This window comes from Vanessa tameamea, chromosome 16, assembly GCF_037043105.1.
Source record: "Vanessa tameamea isolate UH-Manoa-2023 chromosome 16, ilVanTame1 primary haplotype, whole genome shotgun sequence".
In the NCBI taxonomy this organism is placed as follows: Eukaryota; Metazoa; Arthropoda; class Insecta; order Lepidoptera; family Nymphalidae; genus Vanessa; species Vanessa tameamea.
The window spans coordinates 5,530,775-5,549,083 of record NC_087324.1 but is presented as its reverse complement, the minus strand read 5'-3'; the positions used below and the strand labels follow the sequence as shown (position 1 = coordinate 5,549,083).

Below are 18,309 nucleotides of genomic sequence, written 5' to 3'. Positions count from 1 at the left end.
ATTTAAAAATAGAACATTACGAAATGCCGTTATTTTTTTTATTTACATTTTAAAATGATTTATAAACAAAACTTGAATTAAAAAAATATTCACAATATATATTCGTTGAGAATTATTACCAGTACAAAAAATGCATGATTACATTATGGTACGGAATCGATAACAGATAGCTATATTGAAGCGCGCTAACAGTAAAAAGAGACGGTTATATTATATGGATTGAAGATGCAAATATATTGTTTGTTGGTTACTTTTTTTGTATTATCTGTGATTTTGTTAGTGATGTCTGCTAACGCGCAGGAGTCGGTTGCTTGATTTGTATTTAGTGTTGGATTTGTAATAGTAATTGTCATTTTACGAAATGTCGTGTTGTAAGTTGATTATTATATATTTATTTTGTTTTTAACATTCCTATTATATTTATTACTAGTCGACATATAAACAAAATAACTTTTGCACTTCATACATCATTTATATAACTGCGTAAAATACGAAGTTTAAAGACTTACAAAGAGTTAGTAGAAACTAGAAGCGACATCGTATACGACATTAGTAAAATAAAATTATTAAAAATATACATTTAATACATGAATAGGTAATTATGTGTAGTATTCTAATTTTATATCAATCGTGTGACGTAAATGAGGTTTCATTTAACTTGGTTTTTATTATATCTAATCTCAAAACCAAATGGAAAGTTGAAGCTATCTTAGTTGTTTTTATCTTCTGAAGTGGTGGGTCACTTAGATAATTGCAGTATTTATCTCCTGAACCATAGTTAGATGTTAGTTTACTTATTTGTGATTCATATAACCGCGCTCTTTAATTGCATAGATTAATATACAATACAACTAGAATCGTATATTATAGTTTGTTTGTATTCCACAAGCGACAATCACAACACAGATTATGCAATTCTTATAATGAGATTTAGAATCTCTTTCATTAGCCTATGTTATAAAAAATATTAGCCTCTAAATGTTACTTATGTTTGTTGTTCACACATGTTGTTTTCGAGAGAATTGTGACGCTGTTTTCGATAAAAATTAAATCAAAACTAATTTCATAAATGCAAGCATATATACATGATTTGAATTATAATTAAAAATTAAATACATGAACACTGAGTTCGCTTGGTTTTTCACACCCACGATTATCGGATAAGGTTTACGTATTCGAACCAGTGGGCTATTTGCCCTCACATTGATGCAACGTAATAAAATATTTTTTATTATTATTAAAGTTTAAATTTAAATGATGCTTAAAAAAAGTTGAAAGGTTTCGTTTGTTTTGGGTACAATCTTTACTTAATTGACCCTTTTTTATTACGTAACCATGTATGGAATTAATAATAATAATAACAAGTATTGAACAAGTTAACAACAATTTAACAAGATTACTAGATAGGCGGGCTAAACTAAGCTATAGGGGCAAATTATCGACGCCGGATAATAAACGTGCCAAAATAATTTAATTTAATTAAATATATACACATACTATAGATTAGAAAAATAAATAGACTATATTTTATTATATACATTTTATATGTATATCAAATTTAATACAGTTTTATTGTATTTCAAGTGATTCTAATAAACGAATAATATTCGTATTCTTTTTTTTTAACGTTTGTGACAATTTTGTCAGTCTATTGGTGGCACTTTAAATAAGCCTCTAATTTGTTCTCAGTATCATCAGCGCCCAACTCGATCTTAAAATTAAAAAAAACCGAGCTGTTTTTTTTTCCAAATTTTATTCTTTGGTCGAGTTCTACTTCGATTTTCAAATATATTCTTAAAAAATAACTTTCAAACCCACAGAATGCCGTTCGGGATATTATATTATTATATGTTAAGATGTTGTCCGCTAAACTTAAATGCTATATTTTTTTAATGTTTGCATTAACTACTATTTAATTGCACCAAATCTTTATATTACTTAAATATATCTAAGGAGAGAAAGAGACAAACAGACACGCATCTCTTGTTAAACATCATTTGTCTTTTTCGATTAACATTATATTTATATCACTGTGACTGCATATACCTAGTGTGGTAATAGGTTAAAAGTTTGCAATGTTCTGCATGAGTATACACATATTATTATTAATAAAATTTCATACTTGTTTGATTTTCAATTCATTCAAATATCAAATTGAACTTTACACTTCGCTATCAAAGTTGACGATAAATTGCTATAAAAATCTCTTTCATTTTGTAAATATAAACAATATTGTTATTTAAAAAGGTAACAGTTAATCATTACGAAAATAACTCACTGATAATATTGTTTAAAATATTTCATAATATACCTAATAAAAAGAGCAAACTCATAACGCCTCAAAACATTTGATAACAACTCAGTCGTAAAAACATAATTAAAAAATATATTTCGTTCGAATTGTAATGAAACATTCTGCGTTTAATGATGGCAGGAATCTGTGCATGTTTTGTATACTGTCACACGTAAACATGTGTTATCCCATCATTATTCCGGTTTAAAAACTAAAAGTCAGATTAAAACTATGTGTAGGTTATTATAGATATAAGGGTTATAAGATATCCTATCCTATCTAGTAACATATTATCAGTGTATTTAGTGTTAGTAATGATTCGTTCCTATTACGGTGACATTCAATCTTTGCGAAGCACTAACTATCAGATCCATTCGCTTCTCTGTATTGATGTTAATGAGGTACTAGTTTTACCATACGTTGAAACATTTGTAAGCAATGATCGCTTAAAATCTTTTATATTGTAATATATGAATCAAATTTTAAAAAAGGAATTTTTGACAGTAAAAGTATTCAAATTCCATTTAAGCTGCTTTACTTATAAATATACCATTAGTTCTTGAAGAACTCGAATGAGTTCCCTGGACTAATTAATATCATGAACGACGACGTTAACTAACAAACTGTCCACAATTATATATTTGCACAAGTATATTATCCATAAATACCAGTGAACTTTATTTCATTTATTTACTCATAATCCGATGGATTTGCAATCGGACACGACCGGTAAGAAACCAGAGGCAGGACCAACAGCTTTACGATCTTTCCGAAGGGTCTGCACAACAAACAACACGAATTTTATGTGCACTAAAAATGCCCTAAAAATGTTAAAATATATATTTTAATCCCCGTTTGATATCATCTGTCACTAGACGCGTTAGCGACACTTTTAATAACTCCTAATTTTAAATTTATAGATTATATTAAACTATAATCAAGTTACAATTTTTATGCGTAGGTCTTATTTTGTTTTGAGTATGATGTAGTATGATTTAGTATAATATTATGATGAGACGAGTTTTATGTGGCTTTAATGTATAATGTTTTTCCTCTTTATTCGACAAACAACACTAATTATCTCTATGTACATTATTTTTTAATACTTCACTCTGTTATATTTTTATATTACTTATATAAAAGGTCCTTTTTAAATGTAATTTAGGTAGGTCCACTGGAAATAAAACTGACTGACAAATCGGGCCCCTATATAAATAGATAGGCGATTAGACTCAGATCTGGAGCCTTCGCGGTAAAAAAAATTAGACCATTGACTAATATTGACACGGCTTGCCTAGTATATTTTATTTATTTCCACAGTATAATGTCTTATGACATTCTACTCTGGGGAGTAAGGCCGATATAAATACAATTTTCGTATTGCAGAAGAGGGCTATTCGTGCAATCTATAACCTGGGCTCAAAATATTTGTTAAGATGTAAATTTAAAGAAATTAAAATAATGACTGCCGCTTCTTAATCTATTTTTGATAATTTACACAAAGACTTACAATATTTTTTCAGAAATTGTGACGTACATACTATTAATACTCGGGACGAACATAAACTTGTTACTTCAATTAACCGATTACACAGGGTTAGTAACGTTTTTGTGGAACAATGGATCAACAATATTAAATTGTAAAATTTAAAAGAATCGTTAAATAAGTTTGTTTGCTAAAGGATATTACAAAACTATGACTTCTTAGTTGATACCTTGGGAATGAGACGATCGTTCCCAGGCTGATTCTTATAACGAAAATATTTTTTTTGTTATTGTATGAAAACAATAATTGCATAGTAAGACAATTGAAAAAAATCCCGCTGTGTTTCTTCTGCCGGTTCTTCTCAGGTCCGAGGTGTTTATAACCGAACCGGGTGTAGATCTTTGACTATCCATAAGCAAGTATAACGCTTCTATGTATATTGAATAAAGATTTTCGACTTTGACTTTGACTTAGAAAAAAAAATAACGCCACCTGATTATTAGTGGTCACCGCTGCTCATAGATATTTTATAAGAAGGAGATAATAATAATTTCTCATATCAACAATGCACTACCAACCTTGGGAACTAAAATGTTACGAGTCCTGTGCTTGTTATTTAATATTTCTTCAGACTCGAGACGTCAAGGACATTTAGACTGAGTTCGTTAAAAACAAAATCGCTTTTATAAACAAGAATTAAAAGCGACCTGTAAGACGTTACTAAAGAGTATTTATATATATCAAGCATTTCAAAAATGGAATTCATATTAACTGCTCATTATTTCGCGTCGACATTCTAAAATATTATGGATTTGATATTTTTATAATAAAAATATTAAAACGTTGGATAAAATAAATTTCAAGTTAACATTATCAATTTAAATGAAGAAGTGTAAGGCAAATATTTAATGTAATAATATTATTCTGTTTCCTCTTGCACACTATCCACGTATCTTTTTGTCTCGCTCACACGCATATATAGGTATACGCAATGCTTAGATCCTGTACTACTAAATATATACGACATTATACTAAAAAAATGTGACCTGATATCACGAACACTTCAAATGATAACTATTACAAAAACTTCAAATATGATTTAAAAAAAGGAAAATGTTATTTTAAATAATGTAAAAAATAATATAAAATAGCAGCCTTTTTGGTGAGATTAGAGGTATAAAATGAAGAAGTTTGTGTAGTAAACAATGGCGCTTAATGAGATTATACCAAACAAAGGAGTAATTTATATGCAAGCATTACCTCACGTGATTACTGAATTGCAAGGGGTGTGTATCCCTCAATGTCGGTTTAGCAAATCCAGTGCTTACGTAGCGCTATGTAGATAGAAATTGGCTTTAGAATATTCGAATTACATTTAAAAATACTGTTATAGAACCAGCCTATAGTTGTTATAAAATATATAACGAAAATTCTTCACCTTCTGTACTTAGAATAAATTATATTTTTATTTTACTTAATAAAAAATAAAGTTCTTACGAGAACAGAAGAATCTTTGAATCGTATTGGATATTAAAACGATAAATTATAAAGATTCATAATTTATCCTACTCGATAGTAGGATATAATATACGTATTTCACATTAGGCCAACATTTTTCTTGATTGAAAAATATACCTAATATAATCGTTTGCTTACTAACGCGAGTGAATTTGATATCAGACTTGAAATATTTTTAAACTCATATCTGTAGTTGCGTATATCGTCTACATGTGTATAACGTAATTAGTGACCCGCCCCGAATAAACATGGGTGCATATAGAATTAGTTGCATGCAATCTCCCAGCCGACCTATTAACAGCAAGCTATCACCAGTGAGAGTACTCCCGTTGCATAATTAGATAAGCAAATTTTTTTGATGCTCTATGTCTTGTAAAATCTTTAACTCTAATTTATGACTGATTTTATTTCCGCTCAGTATTTTCTACATGTAATAACATTGAAAATGTAATATTTGTATGTCTTTCGACTATTTATGGGATGTGACAGTGCGCTATTTGCGCAAAGGCATTCATTTCCAAAGTAAATTGAGAATATTAAGATTATTTTTTAAGCTATCCGATACGATATCGGAATTATATCACATTCCGATGTCATTTAGCAATATTTCAATGTGACCGTTATTTTACGTGAATCGCAACCGAATATTGCGGGTTCAAGTCTGGCTGGCTCTAAATTTCCATGTGCTTAATTTGTGTTTATTAATCTCGAGCTCCGTGAAGGGAAACATCCTGATCATGTCTCGGATGAAATACTGTATGTTGTTTATGTGTTAGATACATATTAAACCGTGAAATTGAAATATCCCATACTTGACAAGGAGAGGTCTCCGCTTTTATAAGACTTTTGCCTATTATTTTTTCGCCAAACTGACTTTACTGACTGACCGATTCGCTCGAATAAGTAAACCTTTATTCTCACAGTATTTACCTTAGTTCTCACAGTTCATAGCGTATAACTAAGTAAGGACTGGCTTAAACTTCTTACATTAATATATTTCAATATATTAATTTTCAATATATATATGTATATATATATGTATATTAGCAGTTATGGTCACACATCGTACGTTTGTCTTCTTGTTATAAACTCATGTGCCATCGTACACATCAGCTCCGAATACCGATATCGTATCGGATGAATGTAAAAGCGCTTAAACCATAAGGAAATGCAAATAAATTTCGTCAGTCAATTTATTTTATACCGCCTTCGATATTTTAAATGGAAATCCATTAAAGGTTCTTTTCAATTAAATATCCTTTCGTCAGTCAGACGAAAAATCACAATATATTGCAATTTTATTATTAGTTAGTAATTCGATTTCTTGATTAATACAATAATGTACAAACTTTTACTTTATGACAGAAAAAATATAATTTTAAGTAAATAAATTCATATGATCTACATAGAAACATTTTAATTAATATAAATAATATTTAATAAACTGAAAAAAATAACAGAAAATGTATTTTAAAATGTAAAATAACTGAAACTATATAAGATTTTAAATGAACATGGTTATTTTTATTACTATAAGTATTTGAAACGGGATATTTACCATTTTTTTTATTATTTTTATTTGGTGGAGCTCGATATTTCGACATTATCTACGAATGTCTTGTTCTCGTGAACATAGTAATAACTGAGACTGCCTGAATGAGCTATAAAAATGCATACGCGTAAGACATGCAATCTTTTAACTTGGGTATAATAAACTTATTTACTTTTAAAACGATAGGATACATCAAATAACAATTTATTTTTCTATTTATATTCCCTTGGTCTTAAATAATAAGTAGGATTAATGTATTTAATTTAAAATTTGAAACGACTTTTTAATTTTAATTAAAAATTTTTGAATTTATGAAAGACACTATACAATCGTAAATGTATGACGTAATGTTATATAAAATATTGTTAATTTGCCTTTACGTTTCGTATTATTATTTAACAGAAGCCATTACCATCCCCTTGAGTGACGCAAATTTCATTTGAGAACTCCTACATCCCAAATTTGGCTAACAATAATAATTTATTATTTTTCCCAGGTAAGCTCGGGCCGGGATACGCATCCCCACTTGACGCATACAGAAACGGCCCCAGGGAAGGGTTACTTTATGTTGTGTGCGTGCAACCAGACTCGAGTAAGGAGGACTACCTTGCTACTGTCGACGTGGACCCTAAATCACCCACATACAGCCAGGTTTTAATTTATTTTGATTGGTTGGAATAACTTTTATTATTATCTTAACATAGTAACAACATATAAAGAACATAATTTAATGTTACAAATAGCTATCTTAATTCCGTCCAAACGTCCGTATAAGACGAATATATATTTAAAAATCAATTACAACAAAATTAATGTATCGGTAAATCTAGAAAAAAAAAACAATTTAGTGCTGGTATGGTATGATTAAAATTTATAAAAATGAATGTATATGCCGTATTAGATATGTAACCGGTGGTAGCCCGGTTACGAGTACACACACAGCAGTAGCCCGTCTAAGTTACAACCCACGCATTAATAATTCTATCACCGAACAGTGATACGTTGTATAGCGGCGTTCAAATTTAAAGCGTAGGTGAGTCGGCGCAATTACACACATAGGGCACAATTATTTTAGATCACACAGTTAAGGCGTAGTGAAGTTAAATGGTTCATATATTTGACATTATCAGTGTCTGTACGCGCTTGTGAATACTAAAATCCTACCTAAATTTCACTATAAAAAAGTTCGTTCAGGTGAGTTTATGTTATTCGAGTATAATATAAAATTTTCGCAAAAATAATAAACGACATAAAAATGTGAATGGTACCAAAGGGAAAGTACTCTTCCAAACAAAATAAAAGTCGGTTCATAAACGATGGAATTTTGAGGTAATAATTTTTTTTTTTTAAGTCGGTTAATATCACCTATACTACCAGCACTAACCTACAGTGCAATTCAATTAATCGATATGGTACCACAATTATTATGAATAGTTAAAAAACTACCACCGGAAACTTTTGGAAATAAAAATATCATGATGTATTTTGGAAGTACGTTTTTACGTCTTAACCCAATTAAAGTATTTATTTTATACTAAATAATCTCTACAGATGTTTTGTGATGGTCCTGAATTTAATTGAGTATTTTTTTATGCTTGCGTGTTTTAAATTAATAATTATTTCAACATAATTAATCCAAATTCCAAAATTACGTGTAGTCATATTAACACGAGCAAGCTTGCATACTCGAAATTATTTTATTGCACAATATTCATAAAATTTAATATAACTGTTCAAACAATTTCGTATAAAAAATAGGGAAGTTTTCTCAATTCGAACAGATATATTTGAACTTAAGCCGGGAGACCGAGTACTCCTGTTCAAACCTGTCCAAACGTCGATAGAGTAGACAAACATTTGTTCAGAACAATTCGCTGGACCGTACGCTGAATGAAAACTCGGTTTGGAACTTGAACTACAGTTCGTTGTACCTCACTGACGAATTTCTGTAAAAATGTCTTACTACCGAAGTTAAATTAACGCTATTTTAATCAAAATCAAACGTTAAGTCTTTCCAGGTCAAATCTCTTTTAATATATCTTAGTAAAGTGAATATGTATCATGAATGTTTGTTACTCGAACACATAAACTATGTCACACTCGAACAGCTGGTAAAAGTCTGTTTAATTACTGTTATTATTATAATGTTGATTTATATGGAGCAAAGTGACCGGTCAGTTAGGCGCTGTAAAAATCATCGACCATTCCCTTCATCCAATGCGCCGGTAACTTTGGGTTCGTAGATGTTATATCCCATATGCCTGTGGCAACACTGACTCACCCATCAAACCGGAACACGAGAATACTATTGCAATTGGAGGTTGAATATGTAACGAGTGGGGTGGTACTTACAGAAAAGGATTAACACAAAGCCCTACCACCAAGTGAAGTTAATAAGTTAAGTAGACTTTACTTGCTATGAATATTAGATACATACGGTGGCAAATTTTCAGAGACAGCTCTAATTAAACTGTTTTTTTTTGCAGCTACTAATTTTAATTAGTTTAGAGATATATTCATTGACGAAGGCACGCCCCTTCACTTTAAATTACCATCGGCGTGCATTGGTATGAATGAGAGAGAGGCTGCTTACAGACAGCCAAAAAAACACAAAATTAGATTAAATTTGTTAAGTTTAATTTCTTAATATATAATTAATTTGACTTGGAGATGTGCCCTTTCTCTAATGAATAGATCTACAACAACTACTTACAGAAGAAGTAGAAGAATTTTACAAGATTTTATTAAGCGCTTGCATAACTTTCGTATTTTATTTTATTACATTTCCTCGGTACTAATTTTATTTATATTATATTTACTGTGGAATTATTGTAAAACTAAGGATATCTAGGCACATATTCGATTCGTATTTGGAGCACATTTATGAACGAGTCACTGCGAACCGGTAACAGCTAGTATGAAAAGTAAAAAAAGTATGTCAAAGCAATTCAGACATTGAGTGACTTTACGAAAATAATGTATGCGAAATAAGGTTTGTATGTCATTACACAAATTAAGCACATGAGATTACAATTCAGCTCAATATTACAATTCTACCTCGATTATGAACCTATGACCTTAGATCAATACCCGTACGTTCAACACACCGTGCTATCTCGGTTTCATTACAATGTTAACATACATCAACCATTTATTAATCCATCGTAAATCTATGTAGTTGTAATTACCTGCTATTGCTATTACTTAAGAGATAAAGAAAATAATAAAGAAAATGAAAATACGACGAGCTAAATTAGCTCGGATATTAGCAAATAAAATTGTACGAACGTCCGCTTAGTCCGGAGAGATGTCGCAGCGAGGCAATAACGTTCCGGTAATCCTAAAGGATTTTAGGGCTAGAAAAGTATTATTGTGTATCTCGTCGTACGAACGTGAAAGTAAATTAACAACCGGAATGCAATATATCTTAGCTTGGAATTCGTTTCTAGGAATCATTGGATTTCCGATCGATTTTTAAAATTGGAATTGCTTATTGACTTTGATTTCCGAGTGGTAAGAATTTGTGCTAGCTTAGGTAAAGGTACCGTACTGTACTCATCATTTCGTCCACTGCGAAATATGTTTTCCGGCTCAGGCTTGCTATTGTAATAACAGGCACAAGACCTAGATCTTATATATTTTTTTTATTTATTAGGTAATTGAAAGTTATTAATTTCCTAATGTATATAAGACAGGCTGATCGTCTATTGCATTCGTGTATAAATTTAAACGAATTAAAATTACAAAACTTTGTGTTTGAATGAATAAATAATGAACTATTGTTATTGCGATTGTTTTCAACTTGAGCGTTTTATTTTTTACAGAGTTGTTTAGACAAAATACTGTAATATAAATTGCGTTTAATAAATATATATAGTAGTCATAGTACTTTACATTAGAACCGTTTTTCCCAAACGTTACGTATACAAAACTTGTATTCAAATTCGACCTTTACATTTCAACGAACATTCGCTCGACAAAATAATGTTTTATAAAAAAAATCGTTCAATTGAAAGCTCACCTTGTCGTTTAGGAATAAAGTTTAATTTTACTAATTTACAGATCACGTGTTTAATTTTTTACGCATATATATTTATATTCATAACACTCACACAAACGTGGGAGGCGCTTTTGTGTTTATACGGAACTTTATATGTTTAATATAACACTTATTTAGGTTAAGTATTAAGAGTAGTGTTTTAGGAACAGACAACAATTTTACATTGTCTTATATATACATATATAACTACACTTCTAAACTATACATACTTATTATCATTGATTGTGTAAACGGATCTGCGCAAGCACTCTTGATTTTTCATGTGCTTAATTTAATTATAATTTATCTCGTGCAAGTGCTGCAATGTGAATGTATTTTTTACCGGCAACGTGAACGAAAACATTTGCATGAGTCAGATGAAGGCCTACCACCTGTTTATCCACCAATCCGTATTCGAGCGTGGTGGAATAAGCTAATGTTCTCTCTTTATTTTGATGTCTAAATTTGACAGAAAGAGATGAAATCCGTGATAAACTAAACACCCACTAAACCGGGTTTATAGTAAAACCGTGTGTGTATACTTACGTCTCAATCATCATAATGATTTGAATAGTTTATTACACATAATATATCAGATATGTAAGTGAATATGTATGTAACTCTATTTTATTCAAATATCCCTCATTTCACAGCTATTAATAACTTTTACAAAGGAATCCCCAACGTCAACTGAACATTTAAAACCATTATACACCATTTATGGTTTTTCAATAGAGATTATATCATTTATATTCAAAAGAGACAGTTATTGCCTATAGAGACTGTGTAATGATCCACACAAAAGGGCTGTAAAATTTTAATGTTATTGATTACCAGGTCATTCATCGCACATATACTGGCAGCGTTGGAGACGAGCTTCATCACAGTGGATGGAATGTTTGTTCGAGTTGCCACGACAATCCGGAACTGAAAAGAAATTTCCTTATACTGCCTGGCTTACATTCCTGCAATGTCTTCGTTATTGACGTTGGCACAAACCCACGCAAGCCAGAGCTGCATAAGGTAATAAAGTTAGATTAAGTACCATCAAAGCTATTAACGTGGAACATTTACTCCAACTTTTGTAAGATTTACGGTTGATATTATATCATTTTAATCAGTAATGTAGATTTTTGTGATGCTATTATTAAAATTCTTAATGACAATCCGTACAATTCGAAGGACGTCGTGATTAAAATTTTAAAATATTGTTGCATTTTAATTTAAAATTAGAAAAGTTGGAACACGGGAATCTTAACGAAACCGGCGACGTAACCGGATACGCCCTATTAAATTTTCACTTGCTTTATTAATTATGATAATTCATCTCATGCTCGACGTTTAAATAAAATATCGAGAGGAAGTTGGATGAAGTTCTGCCATATTTTTACCGAATCTTCATTGGAATAGCCTTGAGAATAGAGACCAATGCCCAGCACTAAGAAATTGACAGGCTTTTTTTACTACGCTACATTTAAATTTCTTTCTGGGTCTGGAAACTGTGTAACCTACGCTTTACCAGTACTATAGATTATATCAAATAATACTATGAAAATATATATGTATAATTGTATATGTTATGTAATTAGAATCGTTTCGTTTATTTTTATTATCACAGTTTATGTATAATTTAAAATGTTCTATTAAAAATCATTAATCTAGACCAATTTAAATTCAAATATTTTAAACTTAATATTCAGAATAAAATTTTCATACATAAAAACCTATTGTGGTTTCTTACTAGTTAAAAACTCGAAGCGTTAGTAACATGGACAAGTTGGTTCTTGTTTGCGCGAAACTCGTAAAACTGAATTTTTATGTCAACGGATCGGATAAACTTTTTTAATTTCATCATCTCTTTTTTCATACTTTCAATATCACATGCGGCCATTGTTTAATATTGCAAGCCAGTATAAATAACCGAACGCTGAATTTTATACGATCTTCAATATTGAAATCTAAAATGAAATATTACTTTTAAAATTATTTGTATCGTATTAAACTGATTTTATGTATAGAATAAAATTGCCTGCCCCGACATCGGACGAGTTCAATTCAATCAGTCAGATTTTTCATATATTTTCATTCATAAAAACCGCCTTGAAGTTGGAATGTCAAAAAATTCTATCTCAGCGGACGTATACAATGTAAGCAACATTATAAAATATACCTTTTTTTTTAATTACGCTTAGTTATATCCAGCTTTGGCAGTACGTTGATAGTTAATCAACAATAGATTTTATAAGTATAGAATACTAGTTATTATTAAATTATATTCAGTAGTTTGACCGTGAAAGAGTAACTGTTAGACAGAGACAGAGTTACTTACGCATTTATAATATGAGTATTGTTTCTTAGTTGTAATATAGATTAAATAAATTAACAAAATACCAGAATAAATACTTCCACAATAATATAATTTCATAATGTTTATTTTTCATCTCACAATAATAATTTCGTAAAGAAATATCAGTTTAATAATAGATTGATTCCATAATATGAACTGATATACAAAACGTAGGTACATATCGCTCGATTAATTTCCCAGGATACTACTGTAGCATTTAATAACGTAAGTTATGCAATAAATGTTAGTAACACTACCTACATCGTTCCTTCGATCATCGCCCGACTCGAGTATAATTATTATCCACATAGTTATAAAGTGAAATTACCCTACAACTACCTCTGCCGAACTCGTCCCAAATCTATCGTCAAACTTCGAACATTCAAAATTCTACGAAACGGTTTCCAACTCGTATTAGCCATTTAATCTATAATATTTTTCCACTTTCCAAATAAGACTTTATTGCAATATACATTAGTATATAATATGACTTTTTTTGCGTCATTCACATTATAACTACTGAACATATCGGTATAAAACAACGACCAATGTACAAATTTTGTATTCCGTTGACCCCATTTTTTATTTAATTCTAGCGAAGGCTGTTTCTAGGATCTAGTATTTTTATTGTATAGAATATGATTTGATTTAATATTACATACGAGCTACCCTGACTTCGCGCGGGTGAAATAAGGGTCTACATAACTTTCACAAGTGAGAAACTAACCAAAGCTAACCAAAGTTTCATCAAAATCGGAGGAATGTTTTAAAAATATAAAGAACAAATATACAAAAGTTCGTTTTTATTAATTTAAAATAATATTTTTAATTTTAACGAAAACCATACCCGCTGTAATAAAATTTATTTCGTTCGCATAACAGGAACATTATACCAAGCTGCGCAGTATTTTTATTCCATTAGTACTACTATCGGAGAGGTATAAAAAGCTTTAACTCAATCTGTGCAAATGCCTCTGAACCCTTGTCGAATGTTCATAGCCTGAAAATCTCATTACCAGGTAATCGACGGCTCCGAGTTTAGGTCATTCAACTGCACTTTTCCTCATACGACACATTGCTTAGCCAGTGGAGAAATCATGATTTCGACTATGGGCGATGAAAACGAAAACGGAAAAGGGGATTTTGTGCTTATTGATTCGAAAACTTTGCAAGTGACAGGTAAGTGGTTAAGGACTCTCGAACACTTCGTAGGGGAGATTTGTACTATGTTATGGACATAACGATAATTTGAATATATTTTAGGCACTTGGACGAAAGGGAAGAAAGCAAAGTTTGGTTATGATTTCTGGTACCAACCTTATCACGATGTAATGGTTGCTTCAGAATGGGGTAGTCCAAAATTCTTCAAATCGTAAGTTAAAAAAAGTAACTCTTTGGAACAAAATAAAATATCCTTTTCAATCTTTTCTTCTAGATCTAGTTATGTCACGCCTTTTAAATATGCTCTTATCTATATAGACAAGATATATATCTATATCTAAAGTATAATAAATTATTCCACGAACCTTCATATAAAATTCTTTCTTTTATTTTCTGTAGGGGTTTCCATGAGGACGACGTTCCTAACTCGGAGAGATATGGGACCTCTCTAAATATTTATAAATGGTCTACTCACGAGATAGAACAAGTCATAGATTTAGGTAGCGAGGGATGTGCGCCCCTTGAGATCAGATTCCTTCATGATCCTAAATCCGCACAAGGATTTGTCGGATGCGCTGTCGAGGCTAACGTATATAGGTAAGAGATTTGAATACATTTACTTAGCAAACCAAATGTATAGTAATCTTTATTTAGGAGTAATTCGTTGCCACAGATGTCTCTCTAATGTATTATTTTATTGTAGGTTCTATAAATTGGACAATGGAAAGTGGAAGGCAGATAAAGTAATCGATATTCCAGCAAAAAGAGCTATAAAAGATGGCGTTGAAACTGACATCAATGGTAAGGATTTTTTTTTAAATTATATGTACTTGCTAATATCCGGTTCCTTTGTTAAAGAAACAATTCGTTTTACTTATGGATAGAAGATGGTAGAATTGTCTACGATATCTTATACAGAAGGTAGAATTGGGTTGCTATTTACGGATCAGAAGGCTATCCATACCTGATAGAAGTCAATTTTTTAATAAGTATACATCAATTCACCCACGAAGGCACTCCACTCTACGTTAAATTATCTATGTGAATTAAAAATTTTAATCTTGAATTATTTTTTGCGGTCTTATTCTTACAATAGTCGTATCACGCACATTAAGACATCTTGTAAGCACGTGCGACTGAGTGGTGCCTAATGCAGACCGAAAATTTAATTGTGAATACGCCAATAATTATTGTAAATGTCAATCAGACAATTATACTATTAAAGCGTGCTATATATTTTATTTTCATGGCAGCATAAAATTTGTCGTTGTTTGAAATCGACTGATATTATTATAATTTATAGACACCTTGTGATCGTATGATATGACAATGCCATTAAATTATTTTAGGTTTAATGTCTGATATTATTCTATCACTGGATGACAAGTACTTATACATTTCGTGCTGGTTACACGGAGATGTGAGACAATATGACGTATCTGACCCGAAGAACCCGAAGCTGAAAGGCCATGTTCATTTAGGCGGAGTAATTGTGAATTATGGCCTGAAAGTCGTTGAAGATAAAGAGCTGAAGGCAAGAATTTCTCATTTCCTAACACGAGCAGATAATAGTTGAAATTAATGCTTCATGACTCCACACAATTACAGTTCCGCTTTGTCATTCATTTCGAGTTCTTCTCTTTGTTTTTTAAATTTAACGCTTCCAATATTACTTTCATATTTTTATTGCGGTACAAAGACATTTTTGAAGAAATGCTGATTTAATAACTAACATTTTTAATATGGTCAAAATCTATTTATCATTTGAAAGCGCTTTTTTTAATTAAAACGACCAAAGTCTAAAATAAAGTGTCATAAATATAGCATCTATTTTCTGTATAAATTTAACTTAAAAGTATGCACAACGTTTTTAAAATTTATAATATTACGTGCAATATTTTTCATGTGGTATTAAGACAGCAAATTAAATAGAACTAAATCGAAACATTTTTTTGTATGTTAAGGAACCTCCTAAGCCGGTAATATTAAAAGGTAAACCATTACAAGGAGCGGCTCAGATGCTGCAGTTATCTTTGGATGGAAAACGCTTGTACGTGTCCTCATCGCTTTATTCTCCATGGGATAAACAATTCTATCCACAAATGACAAAAGAGGTTGGTAGCAGGTATATGTATGTAGATACAGTCAAATATTTTATCAGACCATATACTTCGTTCGACTGAAATTTGTGATTTAGAATACTTTAATACTGATCTTGTAATTTTACTACGCATATGAAACAAAGATAATTTATTTAGTTAAAAATAGTCATCCCATTAAAAATATTTGAAATATTAATGTTTAATTTGCTACTACGATTTTTTTTTTTTTACTTATTGTTCGTGTTTTTATTTGAATGACATTTTCTATTTTTATTTATATTTGTAATGTTGCGTTAAATGACTTTGTATTTTAAAATTTACAATATTTATAAAATCCATCATTTATATACAAGTCTTTAATAGATATCGTAACGAATCATCAGTCTAATTGTTAAACTGTTACGAATTAATTAAAACTAAAATCATATTGAACACGAAAATAGTTTTCATTTGCAAACTGAACATATTCGTCATATGTAAAACGAAAACAATTACGAATGTATTTTAGATTTTAAATGACTAATAGAACGAAATTATTGCATATATCATATAAAAATGTATATTATATAAACTTAAAATGTCTAAGTACAAAACGAAAGAAGTCATAAAAGTGCATGGAAATTTGGCGTCATATAACGGAAGTATTTGCATATTCAGGGAGGTTGGATGGTCAAGTTGGACGTAGACACGGTTAACGGAGGCATGAAATTAGACCCGGATTTTCTTGTCGACTTCGGTAAGGAACCGAACGGGCCAGTTTTGCCGCATGAAATGAGGTAATGAAACTTCTTTCAGCTGTTTTTGATGTAGAGATTTTACTATTCGAGACGCCTCGATTTCCTTCAACATTTTGTGTAATATTTTAAGGTTTTGAAGTTTTTTATTGTTTTTAGTAAAGTATATGTATAGGTATTATATAGTAAATTAATTACTATTGCTGGTTAATTAAACATCATTTATATATTTTTGACAGTCATAAAAAGATCGTAATTTCTATCAATGTGGTTATAATATGTTTGACGTATATGTCACTTGGTACAACCACGTACGTGGCACCAACTTCGAATTGCTTTGTTGGAACTAGATGGCTAAGTTATTTTTTATAGGATAACACTGCAGAAATAAAGTACAAATTATATTATTATAGTTGTCGCCCACTGCTTCGCTTGCGTTTTAGGGGGTGGGTGTCAGGAGCTTGGCATAAAATAGCTAGTACAATAGATAGCTTATGGTTGGGGTTCAAGTTTGCTTCATACCAAATTTCCTCAAATTCGGTTCAGTGGTCGGTTGGTGGCCCGGAAAGATTAATAGAAAGACAGAGGCAGAGTTACTTTCGAATTAATAATATTAGTATAGATAGTTAAATATGATTATTTGTTTTTTTCTATAGATATCCGGGAGGCGACTGCACTTCAGATATTTGGTTGGCTGAAAATTAACTAAGTAAATTGCTCTGTCAATATTTTTATACGCTATCCCTTATTATATTAGTATGATGTAAGCATGTTCTGGATTATTTAATTGTATTAATATAAATATAATTAATCTATATAAAAGTGTAAAACGATTTTTTGTACAAAGCAATAAATATATGATTGAATAATTGAAAAATGTTTTCTTTCCATTTTCAAAATATGGTTATACAAAATTAGTGCCATAGGGAAAACTTACTTCTTCTTACTTTAAAACTTTTTACAACAGATTAAATGTCGAGCCGAGATGAATTCGTAGATAGGACAAGTGAAAAGAAACTTGCCCGCAGAATTTAAAACACGTTCTACGCAGACCTGCTACATAACTTAGTTCTGGAA

At 30.6% G+C, this 18,309-nt stretch overlaps 1 protein-coding gene across 1 annotated transcript; it reads left to right on the top strand.

Annotated features, from left to right (window-relative positions):
* The first annotated feature begins 249 nt into the window (after positions 1-249).
* Positions 250-18,109, top strand: LOC113393942 (methanethiol oxidase). Its single transcript, XM_026631064.2, has 11 exons — positions 250-371; positions 7,346-7,500; positions 11,726-11,911; positions 14,255-14,414; positions 14,499-14,607; positions 14,796-14,993; positions 15,100-15,197; positions 15,746-15,930; positions 16,361-16,510; positions 17,156-17,274; positions 17,889-18,109. Exons 1-11 carry the CDS (start codon positions 362-364, stop codon positions 17,935-17,937), a joined length of 1,419 nt encoding a protein of 472 aa, XP_026486849.2. The 5' UTR covers positions 250-361; the 3' UTR covers positions 17,938-18,109.
* Positions 18,110-18,309: the final 200 nt, after the last annotated feature.